The following is a 24,936-nucleotide window of genomic DNA, read 5'->3' on the forward strand; positions in this document are numbered from 1 at the left end:
TTGTTATCCATTGCTATATCTTTGCTTTGAATTAAAGCAAAGATTTACTATACTATGGTTTAAATTATGTTTTGTTTCAAGTCAAATAACATGAATATACGTTTGACATGTATACGTTTTCAGTTGGTTGTGAGTTTACAATGAAATGATCTTTAATGATCACAACAGTTATTTTTTATTGATAATTTTATCATGATTTTATTACATATAAGGAAAATCTTATTTTCAACTAATAGGAAATATTGTACATTTTTTAAACGTGCAGTAATTAATAGTTTAGTTAAAGTTTGTAGTACGGTATTTGAATTAGTTTAATTTTATATTATAAATGATTTTTATATATTATAGCTGCAGTAGCAACAAAATTGAGTTCTAATTGTAAGTCTTTAGTTGCTGAATTCAAACGTAATTTTTTTCTTCCACCAGACGGGGTTTTAAAAACCTTGGAAAATGGTCTTCTACTTCTTCAATTTCTAGGTATGTTCTGGAACAATTAAACCCTTCCAGTGGAATTAAGGTGTCGTAAAAACGTTAATCCTGGGTAGTAGTAGAGTTGGTAACTTGGATGCAGGGTTAGGTAAACTAGAACTCATAGTTGATATATTTACTATTCACTTGGTAATTATTAGCTCTTTCACTGCCAATTAAAAATGATACAGACCTTTAAGGTTAAGGTTTCAATAAATAACTAAAGTTCAATTGACAGTACCTTAATATTCAGATACTGAAAGCCAATAATCCAAATTCCAGAGTCCAAAAATTGAAATGTTACAACTTTTTAAATTGTAGTTCATAAAACGGTTTTAACAAATTAAACTCAAACTTTTTGTTTTTGATGACAAAGAGTTAAGACATGTTGATTACCATAAACATATGAATGGTGACATTATACAGTTAGGTGCTGTTTAAAATATTTCCCTTATAAGAAAATAAACAGTCCTTGTGTAATGTAAATTTTTGCCATAAAAACAGTCTTAATGTGTACTTTGTAAAACAAAACAAAATGCATAATTAATGAACTATCCGTTTCCACCGAAACTTGTGTTGAACAGCCTGGCATGTAGTGAAGGACCAAGTTGTTTGGCAGTGAAATGGTTAATACCATTTAATTTGTTTGAATAGTGAATTAATATTTTGATATGTAACCTGATATTACTATCCTATTAATAATAACAAGCTCAAATTTTGATTAATTGTATTAGTATCATATAATCATATCCCAATATAATCAGCATAAATAAAACTATTAATTACATTTAAGTGTCTTTGTTCCTTTTTCTATACTTAATCAGTTTTCTAAGTCTAAGTAGGACTATTAAAAATATTTGAAATAATGAGTAATAATAAAGACTGATTCATAAGGGTATTGGGAAAAATATTTACTAACTGGGTATAAATAAAGGGGATAAATAAAGTACAGTATACAGGTCTAACAAAAATTTCAGTTCTAAACACTAACCTTTTTAATGTTTGATAGTTTTCAAATCACTTAGAGAAGTTTTTGATGAATTTCAAAATTATTTTCCCATTTTTCCAAAATAGCGGGTAGGGACCAACTCAGAATTTAAAATTATGATCCATTTTTCAATATATAAACTGAAATGTCTTGATAACAAAAAAACTAACAATACCAAAAACAAGGCAAAAATTCTAACTTTAATCAGACCCTGCTTTGGATGGAGTAAACCCATATACTGTAGTTATAATTTTCTCTATCCACTTCTTTTATCAAGATTCTTAAAGTGACATGCCATACGGTGGAGTTGTCTCTTTGGACAAGAAGCTGAGAAATTGCACTTAGTCCCAAAAGCCTTTGTGCTGTTTCCTGAGTGACAGGATATTCAAAAAGATGGGTAAGGTTTGGGGCAGGAGCTGCCTCCTGTCCATGAGGAAGGATTTTTTGGGCATTAATCTCAGTCATGTTTCCTTGCAAAAAGGTGTTACTGTTCCTCCAAATACGATAGGGTATCTGTCATAAATATTTTACTTAGGCCTACAAACCCTTATTTTTTCATAGTTTGTTTAATTTCATCAAGACCTACAGTTTTTCTTGATGTATCAAACCTACTTAAAATTGCTGAGTTGCCCCTCGTCCCTCATTTTGGTAAGGCAGAGGAGAATTTTGGAATCTATCAAAAACACATTCATGTGATGTTATTAAATAAATTGCAAAATGAGATCTGACAATTCTTAACCATTCAAAATCTAAGGTGGCTAGTTTTATGTAGTACACCTAGTATTTAACTAACCCAGATTAATATTGTAAATTTAAATTTTCTTTGTTCAAACTTCGATATTGACAGTGGTAAATTTGAACTTAATTCCAGCATTACAGTGGCAACTCACAGGTTGAGTGTTCTACTCCACTTTTCTTTGTTTGTAAAAATGTCCTGAGAAGAAATGTTTGGAATGTAATAATTCTCAGAATATAGTCAGGATGCTTTATTAATGCAAATCTAATTATTGTGTAATATAGAGTAAAATGAACGGATTTTAACAATATTGTTTCAATATTAAATGAAAAACAATACATAACTGATTAGAACACGGAAAGTATAACAGTTTCATTCTTAATTTTTTACAAAATAATGTGAGAACTCAATGATTGATACTAACATTTACTCACATACAGGTAAAGTTGTCATAAACAATATGACTGAATTCAAATCAAATTTTTCGGATCATTTATAAATAAAACTAACCATGATCATAACAATTTTGCAAAAAACATGGACATACTATAAATTTAAAACATTTACTTAAATTCTGAATCAAAATAAAACAAGCTTTTGAGAAAATTAAAACATCAAAAAGAAAAATTATCAAAACTAAATTGATACAGTAAAGTGCAAATTTACCATACATTAAAAATGTCCCATTTGTTTGTTAAAAGTATTCTATGCCCTTAAATGATTATAACCCATTGACAACTAGAGATAGGAAAGCTGTGTTCAAATATTGTATAAATTTATTTATATTGAACAAAATCATTGTAAATAAAAGGGTAGAACATTTTGTTTTAAACAACTGTGAGGTTCAAAAATTATATTTAAATACCAGGTGACAAAAAAATGTTCAACTTAATTAAAAAACAGTGAAGATAGAACAATTTGCATCATTAATTAACAAAATGTTTTTAATCTTGTTATCCTTTCAAATCAACATGTTTCAAAACTGATGTATAAAATTATTTTTTTCTATAAAAAGATTCTGCCCAGGTCTAATTGGAGATTCCTATTTTTATATTTGCTCTTGAATTGTATAACAATTATGTTCAGAAACAGAATGTTTTTTATGAAACAATTAAGTAGTAATGTTGCACCTTACAGCTACACAGCAAAATTATAATTCCATTAATTGGTTTTTTAAAGAGTCCAGTATATACCCTCCTCTATAAAGAGACCTTATTTTATTAGAGTAGCAATAATCTAAAATACACCACTTTGCTTTACTCTATTATTATTTATTCAGTTAGTCAGACTCATAATGTAATGTATGTAGTACCTGTAAAAGTAATATTAATATATGATTGCTCTTTATTATTGTTTAAATTAAATTGTCATGTTAGTATTTTTCTGTAGTTCTTACCAATTATTTAGTTGTAAGTGTATAAGAGGTGATATTATAACCACAATATCATACATCATACATTTCAAAAGATGCGTTTATCATGATCATTCAATACAAAAATATATACTAGTATTATGATCAAAAACTTAATTTATTCAGAAACAAAATAATATACATAAACACTCCATATTCCATTCTTGGAATAAGCCATATTCGTTGCAACTATTTAAAATGGGGAAATTTCTTCAAATTGTAGGAGATGCAGCTCACAATAGAGCAAATTTAAAACATGTTTATAGAAATAAATCATATTTTTTTAACTCTAAAACTCAATCTTAAAGGTATTTAAGTATAGTTTTGGAATACTATTATGTATAATAATAACTAAGTTACGACAAACAAATTGTATGAGTTCATCATATCATATCACTTATAATTATAGTCATGATATATAATTTATAATCCGCGGTAAACCATTAAAGCTGCCGTTATTATCCGTATTATCAAAAGGGTCAGTGTAATAATAATAGGAAATGTTGCAGTAAAGAGTGGTCGCCCATGAGTGAAACCCTGGTCAGAGAACACCGAGAACATTCAGTCAGTTCCTTCAGAGGCTACGAGAGCGACTCTCATACGCAACATAGTCCAAAGGTGTGTAAGTATAATTATTAAATGGGTCATGGAGAAAGTGTATTAATTTGATGTGTCACATGGCCCTCTAACATCTACATTGACCAATCAGTGATAATAATTCTTCATCTCCATCCTATTCAATTTTTTAGCAACAGCAAGCTGTTACAAATATTCAATGCCCATTTTTGGCGCTAATGTAATAAAAGTTATGACTCTTTTAAAAGTGAAATATGTAATGTTTTGACCTAATTTAAAATTAATCAAAATTAATATTTTCCCTGTGGTGTCCAACCTGATGCCAAAATGATCCTTTTATTTATCACGTTGACTATGGCAGACGCTGTAGGACGTGCTGGCTCATGTAAGTAATCAATATTACTCAGCCTAGAGCTGTAGTGAAGGTATTACTATGTGACGTATTGTAACTAAACATATTATATTGTACAGTAATTTTAACACACTGACTAAAGCAGACACCTTAGAACATGCTGCTTGATAAGACTTCTCAAGATCACTATATAGACCACCCGTTAAGGTGTTGAAGATAGTTATACGGGTATTCATGATAAAGCATACCCACCAAGATATATATATTGTACAGTAGTTTAACACACTGACTAAAGCAGACACCTTAGAACATGCTGCTTGATAAGACTTCTCAAGATCACTATATAGAACACCTGTTAAGGTGTTGAAGATAATTATAGATATTCATGATAAAGCATACCCACCAAGATATATATTGTGCAGTAGTTTAACACACTGACTAAAGCAGACACCTTAGTACATGCAGCTTGATAAGACTTTTCCAAAAACAGACCAACTGTAAAGGTGTTGTTTATAAGGATATTCATGATAAAGCATACCCAATATGAACATGAATGTTTATTGTTTGGTTTGCATATAAAATCAAATGAGAGTTAGAAAAATTTAAAAGATATACTTTTATTTAGGATAGTTTACATTTTCTAAATATTTATTGAAAGTTCAGGAAAAAGCAAATCTCCACTATTCAGCGTAATCGTATATCTTCTCGAATTCATACAGTTCTCTCAGTAACAATAGCAAGTTGGTGGGATTTTTATTTTCAAATCAAAGTATGGAAGAACTAAAATTAACATAAAAATAGTTTTATTTCAAACCTACTAATATCTTAATCGTTTTATTTTTGAATAGTAAACTATTGGCTAAGTGATAGACTCCATGTACACGTAACATAGCTATGAAGGGTTGAATCAATGTGAATGTTAATTTTAGCTCCAGTTCACCTTCCTCTTAGTGTACAGTCCAGAATCTGATGCTTTCTCAGACTTGACTCCTGGAATCTGGAGTCATGTTCATCTGAAGGGATCCAAAAAAATAAATAGGCGACGAAGAATCTCAAGACGAACTCTTTACATTGTTTTGACATCAGAGACACCTAGACTACAAAATATAAAAATAAAGTGTAATCTAGATGAAGAGGTATCCTCATTTTCTCATCAGGTACACAACAATTTCATGTGAAGAGGAAGTTGGACTGGATATGATTTGAAATTACGAGGGTCGTCCAGAAAGTAAAGAACGTTTTGTTATAAGTCAATAAAAACAAAAGATAAGAGCATGAAAATTTATTTATAAATACTTATAAACTTACTCTATTTTTCTACAAAATCGCCGGAACTGTCAAGGCACGAATGAAGCCACGTTTTTTATTCCTTCTTTGAGGTCTTCGTCACCCAAAAAGTTTTTTCCGCCTAAAAACACTTTCAACTTTGGAAACAAGTGATAGTCACTCGGAGCCAGATCTGGACTATACGGAGGGTGTCCGAAGATTTGCCATTTGAAAGAATTGAGTTCTGCTTTGGTTCGTGCACTGCAATGAGGCCGAGCATTGTCGTGGATCAGCACCACTTTCGACGATAGCATTCCGCGTCGTTTGTTCTGAATAGCGCGGCGAAGCCGATGCAAGGTCTCGATGTAGGCCTTTGAGTTGATTGTTTCGCCTCTCGGCATGAACTCCATATGGAATTAGGCCTTTTCGGTCCCAAAAAACTGTTGCCATCAATTTCCTGGTGTTCAAATTTGGTTTTTTCTTTCCTGTTTTTTTGTTGGTGAATTCGAGTGATGCCATTCCATTGACTGGAGCTTTGTTTCCGGGGTTCGATAGGAAACCCAAGTTTCGTCACCCGTTACGATGCGGTCAAGAAATGCATCACCTTCTTCGTCATACTGAGTCAAAAACTCAAGAGCTGCTCCCATCCGTTTAGTCTTGTGGACATCAGTAAGAATCTTAGGCACCCAACGAGCACACATTTTCTGATAACCAAGACGTTCAGTCACTATTTCGTGCAAAAGCGACCTTGAAATTTGTGAAAAAAATTCCACTAGACCACTCAAAGTGAAACGACGGTTTTGTTGAATTTTTCCATCAACTTTCGCTGCCAACACTCGTCAGTAACGAGTGACGGCCTTCCACTTCGTTCCTCGTCGTGCACATTAGTTTCGACCTTCCTTAAATTGAATGCACCATTTTCTCACTGATGACTCGTTCATCGCATTGTCACCGTAAACTGCCTTAATTTGCCTATAAATTTCAATAGGTCGAACATTCTGTGCATTCAGAAACCGTATCACACTACGCAGTTCACATTTGGCGGGATTTTCAATTAACGCCGCCATTTTAAACTTTCACAGGAGACGCAAACGTGACCTCACGGTACCACTACTCAGCTCACACTGAGGCAGAAGGTGTGGCTAACGAACAAGTTATCTACCGCGGTGGTGGGGGAACTGCGCCGCCCGTGATGCGCAATCGTTCTTTACTTTCTGGACGACCCTCGTAGATTCTATGCAATGTTTGTATCAGTAGTACTTATTTAACAAATTCCTGGCATTGTTTTATCTATTTAATAATTTATTATCATTTATGGCATAAGTTAAAAAAATTGTTCCCCTTACAGAGTCATCAGTACTCAAGTGGACACAATGGCACAATTAATGGAGGACAATCATCTCCAAGTGTCTACTACGGACACTCCCGACGCTCCTCCATCCACTCCAATGGAGAGCCTCCGCAAGAGGTGTCTCCGGCACATGTCAAGTTTGTCAGGGACACCTCTAGGTTCTGGTACAAACCAACAATATCTAGAGAAGAAGGTAATTTGATCCAAATTTAATTGTCAAGCTATTATTGTCAAAATATGGCATGAACTTTTACCATGTACTCGTATTTACTGAACAGTATACTGGTTAATTAAAATTTCTATTTAAAAAGTTGTTGAAATATTAACAATGTTGTGCTTTAATTCAAACATAAACAGCTGATTGTAATGTAATCCTCCTGTTACTAGTTTATTCCTCTTTGATTATTATAATAAATACAATAATGTAGCTGGAAATCATGTTTAAAATGTTTATAAAAGACAGGAATGACTTTAAAACCGTTTAACACTATAAAACATAAACAAAAGAGCCAAATGTATGTGCCTAAAATTAGACTTTAGTTACTCAATTCACAATTGATTGCAAATTCTACTCAAAATATTTAAAAAAAATGTTTAATTAATCTTGTTTATTACTCAGTGATATGACTATTTTACAGCACTACACATATCACTTCTTCATTTACAGCCTTAAAATGTTATAAAGTGATTACTTACACATGTAATTAGTACACGGATAACATTGTTGTAGTCGATCTTAAAACTTTCCAGAGAAATTGGCATGTTAATTTTAATTAAATACATGATTATATTTTACAACGTAATTTAATGCCAATTAAAATTTTTATCATGGGAAAATTTCATTTCAAACAAAAATTTTAAAATAAATTTTTTTTCCCTATAGCTGTCATCAGTTAAAAATAGGCTTCAAAAGCTGCAAGCATACTCATTCAGCAAATGAATGACCAAAGTTTGAGATTGAGCAGAACTTATTGTGCTGTCAACCTTCATTAAAAATATCTTTTGAGTATATTACAGAAATTCTGAAAAAGAACTTGATAAAAGTACTTTTTCCATCCAGTCTTTCCCCCCCTCAATAACAAGTTGAGTGCTAATATAAGTGTAATATACATGTTAATATGTATTCACATTTACACAATATTACACTAATATGCAAAAAAGTAAATTAAAATTAATACCAATAAGTAAGAATACCTCTTGAAGAGCAACAAAAATTTGATATACTAGACAAGAATGAGGCAACTGAGTTCACAATACAACAGTGGGAAGGAGGAATCCCTCCCACGAGCTATTGACAACATACAGCCAAGGGTGGAATACCTTCCAATGTATTAAAAAAGTAAAAAAATTGTTCCGTTTTTTTGTGTAGTTCTTATATTACTACATACATTCTATGGACAGTGGCGTAAAGAATAGAGAGAAATGAAAAGTTACTCTGCTTGGATATATAATTGTAGGATATAGAAAAAATGCTATAATTCAAAATTAATAACATAGTCGTATGATTAATAAAGTACACTTTCTGTATTATTCCTTTAATTGTAATTTGTTTTTATTTATCTAAATTTAGTATAGAATTAGTATGTGTTTTAGTACAGGTACTGGTAGTTAGTACTGAATAAACCTTACCACCTCTTAGTATGTTAATTTGATTTATTAACAACATTGAAGACTTAGTTCTAAATTTGAGTATTAATTATAGAAATGTATTTAGCATATGTTGCAGCAAAAAAAAAAACGAAAATATCAATATTTTTACTTTATATTTTTTTACCACTCAAACAAGTTTTTTTAATACAGCAATCTCCATGCTGAAAGATCGATCACCAGGAACATTTGTGGTGAGGGACTCCAACTCGTTCCCTGGAGCTTTCGGTCTGGCGTTGAAGGTTGCGACTCCGCCTCCTTCCACTCCTGGGAAAGCTCCTTCGGACCCTTCCACCGAGCTTGTCAGGCATTTCCTTATAGAGCCCACATCTCGAGGTGTCAGACTCAAAGGCTGTGCCAATGAACCAGTTTTTAGTGAGTAGAGTGAATTTATTGAATACTTATTTTCTATCATTCTGTAGACAATGACAAGGAATTAATAAATTAAGAACCGTTATACAAAGAAACAACTATGAGTAATTTTGCAAAATAGTAATGCTACAATTGTTTTTATTTTGACTGCAACTTGGATAGTTTTTTGTTAAATATATTCATTCAAAATAATGATTTACTTTAATTTTCTGTGGAATACTTCTAAGATGACAGTTTTAATTGTAAGACATAAACATATTGTCAAATATCTACTAGGATGTTTCAGTGTTTCAAGTTAGGATGTGTTATTTAACATACAACAAAGTTATTGCAGGTACTTTATTAGTACAAGCCTAGCACTCACAATGCCTCTGGCTATACCAAGCAAGTTGAACTCAAACAATAGGCTACCCTCCCATTCTTTGTTTTAAGTTTGTTATTGACGATGAAAGGTTTCAAAGGCCTATAGAGTTTCAGACATTTGCCATCTTTTTATATGTTAAGAAAAAGAACAACAGTATGTTTCGAGATTTATATTTACATGTCCAGAGGAGAGAAGGAACCAAAATGATGTCACTGCACAGGAGTCAAGACCAGAAACATCACACTTAAACTAACAAAGGGGAACCAATTACAAGGAACTCAATGTCGGCATTGCCTGTGATATCACCTGAAACAAAGAGAACATGAAAGCAATGGTCGGGAGGGGAGGGATATTCGCTTGAGGTTCATATGTTACGGTCTGGACTTCATGCAGTTTGTTAGTTTCGGGTGTGACGTGTTTGTGCTCTTGGCTCTTGTGTAGTGACATCGCTTGAGTTCATTCTCTCCAGTCTGGACTTCATGCAGTTTGTTAGTTCGGGTGTGACGTGTTTGTGCTGTTGGCTCTTGTGTACTGACATCGCTTGAGTTCATTCTCTCCAGTCTGGACTTCATGCAGTTTGTTAGTTCGGGTGTGACGTGTTTGTGCTCTTGGCTCTTGTGTAGTGACATCGCTTGAGTTCATTCTCTCCAGTCTGGACTTCATGCAGTTTGTTAGTTCGGGTGTGACGTGTTTGTGCTCTTGGCTCTTGTGTAGTGACATCGCTTGAGTTCATTCTCTCCAGTCTGGACTTCATGCAGTTTGTTAGTTCGGGTGTGACGTGTTTGTGCTCTTGGCTCTTGTGTACTGACATCGCTTGAGTTCATTCTCTCCAGTCTGGACTTCATGCAGTTTGTTAGTTCGGGTGTGTGTGACGTGTTTGTGCTCTTGGCTCTTGTGTAGTGACATCGCTTGAGTTTCATTCTCTCCAGTCTGGACTTCATGCAGTTTGTTAGTTCGGGTGTGACGTGTTTGTGCTGTTGGCTCTTGTGTAGTGACATCGCTTGAGTTCATTCTCTCCAGTCTGGACTTCATGCAGTTTGTTAGTTCGGGGTGTGACGTGTTTGTGCTGTTGGCTCTTGTGTACTGACATCGCTTGAGTTCATTCTCTCCAGTCTGGACTTCATGCAGTTTGTTAGTTCGGGTGTGACGTGTTTGTGCTCTTGGCTCTTGTGTAGTGACATCGCTTGAGTTCATTCTCTCCAGTCTGGACTTCATGCAGTTTGTTAGTTCGGGTGTGACGTGTTTGTGCTGTTGGCTCTTGTGTACTGACATCGCTTGAGTTCATTCTCTCCAGTCTGGACTTCATGCAGTTTGTTAGTTCGGGTGTGACGTGTTTGTGCTCTTGGCTCTTGTGTAGTGACATCGCTTGAGTTCATTCTCTCCAGTCTGGACTTGCAGTTTGTCAGGCATCACAACCTCATAGAAAACATAGTGTTTGTACTAATTTGTAACATATAATGATTGTAAATGTCCAAAATCCTAGTACCTTCCAAGTTGGACAGTTCCTTAAGCACCATCCAATTACTTGTAACTACAAGTTGAAATATATCTTTTACCACATAACAATGTTATTGCACTCAAGTTGAAATATATCTTTTACCACATAACAATGTTATTGCAGGTTCTCTATCAGCACTGGTGTACCAGCACTCACTAATGCCTCTGGCTCTACCGTGCAAGCTGGCGCTACCTGAGTCAGACACTAGGCTTACCTCCGAGTCGACTGGTACCATTAGCACCGCTCAGTTACTTCTGGCTCAAGGAGCAGGTTTGTACTTCATGAAACTCAGTAATGTGTATTCAACCATTTCGTTAAATGACTTATAATTGCTAATGACAGTATATCCGATTTTTCATTATTTAAAAAAAATATTCATTGCTATGTGTTTAAGAAATAATATACAAAAGCACTACCTATATGGGCCATGTATATAATTTTTTATACAATAAGCTTTTTAATGCTAGGCCTAAGGTAATTTTCCATTAGAGATTAAGTGGGTTTTTAAAATCAACAATGTTTTTAAAAGAATTGTGATTATACTGCAGCAGTAGTTAGACTAGTATTAATTAATAAAATATGATTATTAATATGTTAAGTTTTCATGTGATATAAAAACAAACTATCAGTCTAGTCTGTTTCAATTAAGGTTGTGTAAGATTTTTGTGTCATTTTTTTCCCATGTGATGATTGCTCACATGCCATGAAATTTAATGGAAATCATAAAATGATATATTTATTGATTATTTTTCTAACTAATTAAGTAAAATATCTAAAAATAGCCTTTGTATGATAATACATTTTTATTTCAGCCTGCAATGTCTTGTATTTGCTAACCATCGACACGGAATCGCTGACCGGAACCTCAAGCTATCGTCAGGGCTATCAGCGAGTTATTCTCCAAGCCCTTGCCACCTGCAGCTATTGTCCACTTCAAGGTTTCTGGACAGGGCATCACACTAACGGACAATAAGCGCCAGCTCTTCTTCCGCAGGCACTACCCCGTCACCACCATCTCCTATTGCGGCCTGGACCCTGACGATCATCGATGGACCCAACACAATGAGGCTGGGATGCCAATCAGTTCAAAGTGAGTGTTTATTTTGTGATCAGCAAAGTGATATAAGTACCTTAGCTCTTATTGCAAACTTACATTTATCCTTTGGTATGCTAATTAGGTTTAAAGTCTCTTAACAGGTAGATGCGATAAAATGTTACTTGTTGAGGCTCTCACAATTGGAAAGACAAATTAAATAAAAGCACATGTCTTTTCATTGCCAGCAAGATGGGAAAAAGGATAATAACAGAAGTGGAAAGGATACAAATAAAAAATGCTAGTCCATATAAGGGGAGGGGGAGGGTCACAGGGTTCATGACCCCTCCCCAAACAATTTCCAATTTAGATTTCTTTTTAGATTACGTTTTGTAAAAAACTAATTTTTAGACTACAAAATGTGTGCTTTTAAAAGTTCTGGGGGATGGGAGGGGCTGGATTCTTCCTTGCCATGATACTCTCAGGTCCTTTGATAGTGATCTCTTCCCAAACTTTATGCTATATCCGTTTCTGAATACTGACCCCTTTTATTACATCAATTGCTCACCGTGCAATAGGTGGATGGACTAATCAATTCCGCAAGTTCCCACACCTCTAATGGTTATCTGTTTCCATCTACAAAAATTTATGTTGCTCTCTTGGAATACCTTTGATGTTCGTAAGATGCAAGACCCGAACTTATCTGAGATAACATCTCATCCCAAGCAATCTTGTATGACAAGGAGACAATGTTATTGTTCTCGATATTGCAATTTTCAGACAGAATCAGCCTTAATGACAGTGATTTATATACTTGACCCTTTCATATACCATATCGGGCTTACAGCTTCCTTCTTAGACTATGAACATCATAAGGGGCAACACTAAAAATAGGCCAGTATAAACAAACCGTTTTTAATTTTCATATTTAGTGTACACGAATTTAAATTTAAACTGCAGATATATTATTGCTTTAAAAATCACAATTCTTACCTGTTTTCAAAAAGAAACATAATGAATGGCTACTACAGATAAATAGTACGGAAACGGAGGCCCTGTTGTCAGTCATGTCTGGGCGGGCTTGTGATGCTTCATTCTTGAAGCACCCCTCCTGTAACATTAATGTTTTTTTAAATGATTACTAGCTGCTCATCATTCATTAAATTAAATAATTGTCTTACTTTTAATACTCACAAGATTTCAAAATCTTTTTATTTTTGTTTCTTATTTTTTTTACTTTATACTGCTCTAAACTCAATTCAAAAAGTAAATAAGCAATAAATTTTACTCAACTGTCTTTTTCTTATATCATTTTTTCTATTCAAAAGTTCATAAAAGGCTCTTGCAAGTAATAAAACAACTCAAGCCTTCTCACAAGCAATCTGCGCATGCCAACTTTTCTCCTTAACATATATTTATTTTCTTTTATATTCTACTTCATAAAATTAAGTTAATTCTGAAATTAAAATGTACATATTATAGTCTATTCCATTCCTTTAAATGTATAAAATATTTATAGTGTAGTGTAATTTATTATGTACTTTGTGGGAAATAAATTTGTTTTTTTGTTGTATTTTTAACATATACTGCAAGAACGGTACTTTTACTTTAATGTACCAAAAAAATTGAGTTTTCTTACAAAATTGTTTGTTGTACCTACTCATCAGAACAGAACTTAATTTTTTTTAATTCCATCCTCTACTAAATGTGAAAATCTCTTGGGTATCTGCATGTGTACATATAATATATGTATTACTTCTGTATTAGGTTTTCTATGCAAATCCTTTTGGAATATCTTTTTGATGAGGTGAACCAATTAATGAGTTATCTTCTAATTGTATCAGGCAATGTTAGAACCTCTGGGATATTCTTACGCTTAACCGGAAGTGTTTGATAGCATAAAAACTGTTTTGCCCTGTTAGTATATTGCGATTATAAATTTAATTAATTCTTCTAATGTTTTAATAATTTATGGTATATTAAAGAAAATAAATATATTACAATGTAAACAAAATGTTTGCAGTTTTTTTCCTTCCATCTACTAACTCTCTTCAGTGTTGCACAATTTTACTTATTTTAGTTTGATAACCAGATTTTTCTTTTGTTTCAGCCGGTGTTTTGGCTTTGTTGCAAGAAAACCTGCCAGCAAAACAGACAATCAGTGTCACATCTTCGCCGAGCTGGAACCTGAGCAGCCGCCACAGCTATCGTCAATTTTGTCTCCAAAGTAATGATGAATAGTGGTCAGGGAAAATCAAATATAGTTTGATCTGGAGAATTCACATGAATTTTGTAACAGTCATTTTTAATTACATAAATTTTTACACCAGTACTATTAGATTTCTCTCTTGATACTTTAATTCGGTAGTCGTTTTACTTCAATTAAAAAGTTTAAATTACATACCCATGAAAGTAATTATCTTTTAAATGCATGTATATGACTTGTCAGAAGTAGTTTTTATTACTGTAAACTGGCTGCTAACAGAGCTGCAGTGAAACAAATCATAAGAGTAAGGAAGTAATAATACCTGTATTAATTGAGGAATCACTATGAGATAATACAGAAAGGGTAGAAATAAGTCAATTGAAAAGTGTTTAAAAGTGATCATTCAGTCTTCTATGGGAAGAATATGTATACTTCCCATATAAAAAGGAGTACATTTTTGGATATAACAGGGACAAAGTGTGATGGGATGTTGATATATCATAGTGAGAGCTATAATGCAAAAGACAAAATAGAAATCCCCAGCATGATTTTTGTTATTTTATACCTGCCTAGATGATCAGCTTTAGTACAGTAATCTGTTTATCACTTGTTGACCAGAAAAATTAGTGTTCTAAAACTATGTATTGCTCTCTCACACCCAGCGCGCAAGAAACATGAAGTGATTGTGGTGTACAGCTGAGATGGAGGAAAAGCCGCAGGTGTTGACATCCTTTTGTCAAGGATGAAACAATCATAGATTATCCTGCCCGAAGGAAAATAACTTGTTTTGGCTCACTAGGAATGAATGAGTTCTAAGAAGTGAAGTCAGATTGATCGGAAATAGATATCCATACCAAAAAGAAAACCAGGTTAGATAATTATTTTTTACAATCAACCAACTGGAGGTTTCTTAGCCTCCAAAGTTTCTGAAGTACCAGAATCAGAAGTTGGGCTATAACAATGTCTTCAGTCATCATTTTGTCAATGAGAAAGGCACAATCCGATGTTTATTACTTTTAATACTCTTAATACTTCTTGAAAAAGAATTTAAGGACAGATAGAGTAAATGGGTGCAGAAGAATAGTATTACAAGTGGAGAATATGGGAAATAACTAAAATGAAAAAGAAAAACATTTAAGGAGCATAACAGTTAGCTAAGTAAATCTATAGGATCAGTTTTTATACTTATTTCAAAGTATTAAGAAAGAAATATAATTTATCTTTTTAATTATCTTAGTGAAATTATTATACTCTCTTGCTGTAAAATAACTACATTTTTTCCAACAGATATTATTAATGTCAATATTTAATATTTAGATTACATAACTAATATTAGTTTATTTTAAATCTTCTTGTAGATATTACATCTGCCTGTACAAGATTAGACCGTTACAAATTCAGAAAACCCAATCAATGTTTAACATATTACAACCTTGTAAATTTCACATATTAAAGATAAAAAAACTATTCAAATTGTCAAGTTTTTCTGGAATTTGTGTAGTTTGCATGTTTCTATATTACATTTAACTTTTCTCCTACTGCTAATTAACTACATAATTTTACATTTTGTTGTGCTGATGTATCTGTTCAGTTACATAATTTTATAGACCATTGTTTTTGCTGTGAGTGACAAATAATTAGTTATTTTATTAATTAAGTTCTTTATTCTGAACCAAGTACAATATTAGTAATTACAACTTGTAGCTTAATAACTCTTATTTATATTGTTACTATAATTGCACAGTCAAACTTTAATTATTTTATATTGTTTATAGTGTATATAAGTACCTATGTAAAGTATGTAGAAATGCACTAGTGTTCTATCCATATTCATCACATGAAGATATATGTCAAACTGAAATAACCAAATTGTATAGAGAATATATATATTAATTGTTAAAACTTTTAGAGTTGTTATATAAAATGTGTGTTTATATAAATATATATATTTAGTTTGTTGCTTTTTAAAAGGTGTAAATTTTGATCGTGTAGTTTGTCTTTAAATATTAATTAACTTATTGCTAGAAATAATTAATTGTATAGTAATATTTGTTTTTGCTGAAATACATCTCATTTTTTGGCATTGTTTAAGTCACTTGAACATTTTCACATGTTTCATTTTTGTTTAGAAAGATGTCCTTCTCCACTAATTTGGTAAATAAGATGGGTTACAATAATATACATTTGTATTAAAACAATTATTCCTTATAATTTTCTGTTTTTATCATTAAAAACTTTTTTCTTTCTTGAGAATCATTACAGCACATTTTCTAGAAATTAAAATATTTTACATTAACATTCTTTATATTTCGTTGCATATTGAGATTTCTAACATTCGAAGAGTAATGTAAAAGTACCAATATTGGTTTAAAACAATTATTGGTTGTATGACTAAATTTTGGTTTCTCAAGCCTTCACATAAAATTAAAACAGCATGGTCAAGTTTGTAAAGAGTTTTATGAGTTTGAGTGGAGCATATTTTAGGAACAATAGTTTGAGCCATGATAAAAAAAGAAGAGATGTATTTCAAGTTTGCAAAACATAGTTATTTCTTACCAACAATCATATCATTTAAGATAAACACACTTTAGATAACACGTTAAGTATGTAAATTTGTATGAATATATAAATATATGTTGCAACCTGTAATAATATATCTTAGGACTGTATTTTTGTGTAAAACTGGACCAGAGTGCCTTCTAAAAAGTGGCACGCAACCACTTCCCTATATTCAAAGGCTCTAATAGTTGTATTTTGCCTCTGCATCATTTCAGTTCTTTTTTTTAGTTGTTGAGTTTAGATATTATGCAAGTGTCTTGCATAGTTAGGCTCTATGTGAGGATACATTTTGTAATTAACCTATAACTGATTAAGTGATATAGAATATATAATCTATATAACTCTAAAAATGCTAAAAGGTACCTCTATGTAATATTGTAATATGACATAGAACTGTACTTCAAATCTATTTGACACAACAGATCAATTTATTTTAGCTATAAACCTGCCTTTTTAGTAGTAATAATCCGATATTCTGTTTGTACATATTTCCTACTCTGACTAGCTCGTTTTTATCACTTGCTCTGGCTTAAATAGTTAAAACATATTTCTCTTTAAATATAATCTATTGTCGAGTTCACATTTCTGTAAATTGAATAAATTACTAAATAGAATAAGTGATTGCAAGGAATGTACACAATAACAGACTTCGGAACACAATCCATCAGAGTAATCTGGAACTAGTTGAGGAAAAGATGGAATAGAAAACTGTATAACTTTTTAAATGTGTTATTACACTTTTAGTTCGCCTGCAATGTCAATCTGCCATTGGTTAGTTTTGCTTATAAAAATAAACATGCCATATTTGGTATTTATTATATAGTTACGGAATGATGCAGAGAGCATTTGAGAGTGCCATACGTTCCTCGATTGTTGTACTGATTGTGGTACCCACAATGTACGATAGCTCAACTTTTAGTCCCCATTTTCAGCTTTAAGGACCACTATTTTAGAAGGCAATATTGTAATACTGACTTTTTTAGATGCAAGAAGAGTAAGTAAACAAATTAGTGCACTATCATCATTGAATTTTTTCAAATCTATATTTTAGCAACATACCTAATTATGTCATAGTGTATTTATAAATAGGAAGTAGAAATGTCTGTCATCGGTCTGAAACAAATTAAATGAATGTACTGTAGTTTTACAAAGTTCAGTAAATGAAATATTTATCGTAAATGCATGTGCATATAACTACATAACTTTTAAAGAATTAAATATTGTACAGAATCCTTAATAAGGGACATCTAAAATCATAACGTAGTATAACTACATATGTCACTAAAAGTTCTGTTCATTGAAACATTTTTATTTTATTTACATTACAATAAATTTAAATTTCATAACGTGGGGAAAGGAACAGATAACATACCAAAGTACTGTAACAGCTCAATCTTTATTAAATGGTGCCTTTAAGTATGGGGATTGTTGAAAGTTAAACTTAATCTTACCTAGTGTAAATGGTAAATAGCTGTGATGTAATTAGAGATAACTGATTTTAACTTTAATCAATCATACATAATATACATGAAAGTCACAAAATCATGAGTGTCCAAAGGCACCTTATTTATATTGTATGCATTGAAGCTAGCCTTTCAGGCTTTGCTTGGTTAAATGATAGCTTTAATTAATAGATTTTAATCATGAGACATGCGTTACTACAAGTAATTAATTAATTCACACACCGAATGCAAAACTCTGCTTAGCAGTGTGTTAAAATACTAGAATGCATAATGATTATTCATTTTATATTTAACAACGTTCCCAAATAGATTAAGTAAATACTATTATAACAAAGATAAAGAATGTAATTAACATTGTATATAAATAAATAACTCTATAGAAGAATAAAATTACTGTGTGATTTCTTTAACCATTATTTCTCTCAGTATCTATGTTATCAATAATCAATTTCCATGATTCAATGGATAACATTTTATGATATAGGATTTGGAGAGGTGTGCTTTTTAAAACACTACAGAATAATATTTATATTTAACTTTATTGCTATTTACCCGTATTTTTTGGACTAAAAAGTCTATTACAGTGGCATAAATAAGGTGGGCGGGGGGGGGGGAATGAGGGGGTAATAACCATACCCCAAGAACCCTAACAATAAAAAAAATATTCATATAAGGCAATCAAACTTGTTTGAAATGCAGTAGTTAAATGTTTAACTGTGAATTAGGCATATCAAATGTTGGTGTATTCTATAACCATCCCCCTCCCCACCAGTATGATGTGCTCTTCAATCAGATTCATCCCCCCACCAAACCCAAGTCCTAGTTACACCACTATCTATCTATATGTTGCAGAAAATCTTATTTTTCTTATGTTAATCCTCAGTTTTCTTACTTTAATCCTCGAAGTAGCATCAATTGTTTCTGTGTGACACTAGCCCGACGACATTTATTGTGTGCAGATTCATATACCCTTGGAATTGGAAAGAGTAGCTGATTTCAGTTTTTGTATTCAATTTTTTACCGGTATATTGTAAAAATGTGCCTACTACAAAATAAGAATATCAGTTTTTAAATAAATTGATTATTTGGGTGTCTTGTTTGACTTTTTTTGGTTTTTGTTTCAACCATAAGGATTATTTAGTAAAATAAGTTTATGTTATTATTATTTACTATTGGATTTATTTTACATCTGTATTATTTCATAAATTCGTATTCAATGAAGAAATGTTTGTGAAATTGTCTAATAAAAAAGGCCTAAACTATTTCGCAGTTGGGTAATTAAGACCGTACAAAGTGGGGGAAATGGGACAAACTGCCCTGAGCACCGCAGTTTTAAGCTGATGGGAGGGGGGAGCACTGAGGTTTTAGGCTGAAACAGGAATAATACCCAGAGACCATGTGACCTTTGATAATAACACAGCCACAGTCTACACTTGCATGTATTATAACATGTAGTTGCAATAAAATTGTGCTGTTTTATAATATTGTATCCTTATAATATGATTATATATATATATATATATATATATATAAGTAGATATGAATATGGCGGTTCTAGCTCACTTTTGGGACAGACAGAAAATCAAGGGAAAATACTGTTTAAAGGACAATAAACGAATCTGTAAAATCAAACAGTATGGCGGTTCTGGACCACTTTTGGGACAGCCCAAAAATCAATACAAATACTGTTCAATACACCATAAATATGTAAAAACAAGATAATAATATGGCGGTTCTGGACCACTTTTGGGACAGCCCAAAAATCAATACAAATACTGTTCAATACACCATAAATATGTAAAAACAATTCACAATACAATTTACTTAAATAAACTATGGTAAACTGTATTCAAGCAATTTTTCATGACAGTATGACAACATAAATTGTGGAATTTATAATACTCGAATGTTGAATTTAGAATATGTTGGCATTACCGTTGAGCGAGAAATGTTGGTAGCACTGCGCGGCACACAGGAGAACAGCCTTTCCCGTCCAGACCTCACACTAGTCAGTCATATTTAAATTTTACTCTATACTTTTGATCCAGGAATGTTAAAAGTTCACTGTTTACTGGTTTAATATCGCATTCTCTTCATCTTCAGCTCTATTTGGAACAAGACTTAGTGAAATTAATCCGTAGTGACAAGTTCAGTGCTTTATATTCTACAATTTTAACCACGTTACACCATCTTTAAGACTCATCCATCATAACATCTCTTCCTTCAAGACAGTGTGAATCATTCAGTTCATCAAGACATTTTCTAATCATGCCTATTTCATTACTTCAAGCGACACTATGATGTGGTCTACAGTCACTGATCTGCGTTGTGCAACATCCTGAAGCAGCCGACGGTCAAGGACTTGTTATCAACCGCAGCCTCACACTCTGAACATCTGGCTACACTGCCTCAACACTCCGCAACACCTTGTTTCATCACTCGACCCCTTTCTGCACCCTCCAACCACGTCATCGCAACCCTCACGAAGAATGAAGATCACAGATGAGTTCTTAAAGAAATTAAGCTTAATCTATAGATTTAATAATGTAAATAGCGCTTATCAACACCTTCATGAACTAATTTCAAAAACCTTTCTAAAAAATAATAAACCAAAATTCAAAATTCATTCAGATGACAAAAATTGGCTTACAATTGGCATTCAAACCGCCGTTAAAGTTAGAAATAAACTGTATAGACAAAAGAAATTTGAACAAGCAAAATTTTATAAATCGAAAATTAAACATTATAGCAATATTTTAAAAGAAAACTATTATAAAGAACTGATTGAAATGTCATCTGATTCAAAAACCAAATGGAATATTATAAACAAATTTTTAAATAAATCCAAAAAACCTTGTAGATACACAGGTGATTTAAATACAATGAACAAATTCTTTGCAAACATTGGTTCAGAATTGGCTTCAAAGATTCCAGATCTAGAAAACGAAAAAATGAAATCAAATCCGAACTCTATATATCTCTCTGAAATTACCAAACTAGAAATTGAGACCAAAATTAAACTTTTAAAGAATGATAAAGCAAGTGGATCAGATAAAATTCCAATCAAACTAATCAAAAATCTTGTATACATAATAAGTGAACCACTAGCATACATTTTTAACTTAAGTATTCAAACTGGCATTTTTCCCGATAGATTAAAAATAGCAACAATCAGCCCAATCTACAAAAGTGAAGGAATTTTATCAGATCCATCCAATTTTCGACCAATCAGTCTACTACCAATAATTGGCAAGATATTTGAGAAATGTTTGTATGAGAGATTATATAGCTTTTTGGAAAAATACAACCTGTTATCAAGAAAACAATTTGGCTTTAGAGTTAACAAAAATACAGAGGAAGCAATCAATTTAGTTGTTAACAGTATTGATCAAAATACACTAATCTCATTTCTAGACCTTAAGAAAGCCTTTGACACTGTAGATTTTAAGATATTACTATACAAATTAGAACATTTAGGAATTAGAGGTAAATGTTTAGATTTATTTGCTAGTTATCTTGATAACAGGTTCTGTAATACAAAAATTGGCAACAAAATTTCAAATTTAGAAAAAATCACCTGTGGAGTTCCTCAAGGAAGTTGTCTTGGTCCTCTTTTGTTTATAATATATATCAATAGTATAACAACCCTTAATTTACATGGCGAATTAGTACTCTTTGCCGATGACACAGCCTTAATAGTTAAAGGTAACGATTTATATAAAAAAACAAACGAGGACCTCACGAAAATTAATAATTGGCTACAACAAAATAAATTAACTTTAAAACTTTCAAAAAACAGAATATATAGATTTCTCCAGAACTAATGACCAATTACCAATAAAAAAGGTAGAATGTTATAAGTACTTAGGCTGTATCATAGACTTAGACTTAAATTTTAATCAACATATTAACCATATAGAAAAACAAATTAAAAAAGCTTTGAAACCGTTATATGTATGTAAAGAAGAAAACTTCAAAAAGTCAGTATTTTCAGCATTTGTCATGTCTTTTCTAAATTATGCAATAACCATTTGGGGTAACAAAAATATTTCAAACCTTTCTAACATTCAAAAACATATTATGACTAGATTCAAGATAAAAAATATCATATCTTTAGATTCTTTATATACATATAACAGGATAAAATTAGCCCGTAAAAATAAAATAGATGTAAGTAGTTTAAGTAACATAGAATTAGATATTTTTAATAAAAATTTAAGCGATACCAAACTTAAGGCATATTTTAACTACGAATATATACCAACTAAAAGTTATTACAATCTGTAATTATCTTGTTTCAAAATTATCTTATTTCAAAATTATCTTGTTTCAAAATTCTTTAGGTTCAATTGGGATCACTTGGCCATTACTTTAAAACAGATTTGATTGTAGGAAGTATGGCCGAGTTTTTCTCATTGTATCTCCCTTATATTACTCCTGATTACATCATATTCAAGCAATTTATCAGAGACAACGACAACATAACAAACCGCATTGGTAACCGCACTCTGAAAATCCATATTGATAATTATATCGTTCTTTGAACCAGAAATATTTGTCAAACTCTTTGTTGTATCAATGACATAAATAGGTCTATTCGCTAAAAATTCTTTAGGATTGTAATACATTTCCTTATTATTACAGTAAACTTTCTTAAAATCTTGATACATCTGATACATGATTCTGAAAAGACCTCCTGAAATGTTTTAAGTTTTGTAATTCATCTGGATAATAAGAACCGTTCAATTTTACTCTGATATTTTTTACATTCAAACTATCAAACTTTGAAGGATTTTTTTCTTGATTATTCTGTCTATCTGTTTGAAAACCTATAATAATGAACTTGGGATTGAAGATGTTTCTATAAATATTTGTGATATCGAACGAATAAGTTGTTCCGGAAATACCTTTTTGCTCAATACATTGCCAATCTAGAAAATTAAACATAATGTTTTGACTTTTTGTAATTTCATCAATCAACCTAATTTTACTCGTGGTTTTATAATCAATCATTGGAACTCTAATAAAAAAATCTGTAATTGTAATTTTGCCATCAACTGGCATATCATTTCCAGTTTTTGTTTTTAATATCGCATCATCGTCTTCTGCCCTTATAAAACTTAGATAAAATCCTCCTTTATAGATCGGAATAGTAACATTTTCAAAAAAATCCTAATCCAAAATGAGATAAATTTCCAGCTGCTTCAAAAACACCAAATTTAAAATCTGATTCAAAGCCATTAGAAGTTTGAGAAATAACATCACTTTTTGAATACGAAATAGTTCCTTTAATAGTGCTTAATTGACCACAGTTTTCGACTTCTTCTATCAATTTATTGTGTTTTCTTACTTCAATCTTAGAAAATAAAAACGGTATAAAATTATCGATTAATCTAACATTATCAGTTCCAAGATATGCTTGACCATCTTGTTTTGTTAAAGTTCCAGAAATATAAAACTGGAAGTTAGACGAGCAAAAGTTATCTCCAAAATCAATATTAAACTCAGTTCTTTTATTCGGTTCATTCAAATGTTGTTTACTAATTGGATAGACATTTTTAAACTCCGCCCTTTCAATATCACTAGCATATTTTCTGTAGTCCGCCATTTAATAAGAGAAAATTTAGAAATTTTAAACATCATGTATAAGAAAGATATCATTTTTTCATCGATCTAATGTACGTTTTTATAAGAAAAGATATAAATTAGAGTCATTTTTTAATGATCTACTTCGTCATATTCAGGATTCTCTTCCTTAAATTTTGCGATCTCGGTCACATATTTCAATAAAATTTGCACAGGATAGTAACCGCTATCTATAATATTGTTCCAATCAACTGTATCTTTATTTTCATCCAAAAACTTTATACTCAAGTGTTGATAGAGACAAAGAACAGACATATGATCTTTTAATTGATAATGTATATTTTCTTGAATGAACTCTGATGATAAAGTTTGATATTTAGCAATGTTATACCAATTCAATTTGTTTACGTATAATCTCATCATATCTTCGGATAATTCATATTTTTGAGAAATGTCATCCCAATGTTTCTTTTTTCAAATCTCTTTCGTGTTGCATGATAAAAAGATCGAAAGCACTGTAATGTCCCGCCATCTCTATTTATTAGGGAATAATTTCAAAATCAAGTTTTTATAAATTGACTCTTTTTTGAGTTACATTCAGCACATTTTCCCGAAATTCTCTTAACTCCATTGATGTTTGCATAGTATTTTATATCGTTTGTGGCAGTTTTCTCTTTGCACCTCACACAGTATATGAGCGCCATTTACAAAAGAAAAATTTAAATTGAATCATCGTAACCACCTACTCCATTAAATCTGTTGTCGATGTTTTCAAAAGTTTTATCGACATCTTCTTTAAATTTATTAAAGTTTTCTTCTAGTTTATTTAATTTGTTATGAAGTAAAGCTTGATTAATAGCTACTCTTTTAGAAACTTCACATTTTTCTCTATAGGTTTCATTAAAATCCTCTTGAAATTTATTGACTTTTTCAATAAGATCGGCTTTATATAGATTGAAATTTTCCTCAAAGTTTGTAAGTTTTTCATCACAATTTTCTATAGATCTTTTACTTCTCGCTTCAAGTTTTTTCATAGACTTCTGTTGTAAAATCTTTAACA

At 31.7% G+C, this 24,936-nt stretch overlaps 1 protein-coding gene across 1 annotated transcript; it reads left to right on the plus strand.

Moving 5' to 3' along the window:
• The first annotated feature begins 436 nt into the window (after positions 1–436).
• On the plus strand, positions 437–14,394 carry LOC124373185 (tensin homolog). The gene is made up of 7 exons (XM_046831586.1): positions 437–477; positions 4,113–4,221; positions 7,146–7,341; positions 8,949–9,170; positions 11,153–11,299; positions 11,842–12,119; positions 14,173–14,394. The coding sequence occupies exons 2-6, from the start codon at positions 4,129–4,131 to the stop codon at positions 12,000–12,002; spliced, it is 819 nt and encodes a 272-aa protein (XP_046687542.1). The 5' UTR covers positions 437–477; positions 4,113–4,128; the 3' UTR covers positions 12,003–12,119; positions 14,173–14,394.
• The last annotated feature ends 10,542 nt before the right edge of the window (positions 14,395–24,936 follow it).

This window comes from Homalodisca vitripennis, unplaced genomic scaffold, assembly GCF_021130785.1.
Source record: "Homalodisca vitripennis isolate AUS2020 unplaced genomic scaffold, UT_GWSS_2.1 ScUCBcl_5014;HRSCAF=11518, whole genome shotgun sequence".
NCBI classification, from domain to species: domain Eukaryota; kingdom Metazoa; phylum Arthropoda; class Insecta; order Hemiptera; family Cicadellidae; genus Homalodisca; species Homalodisca vitripennis.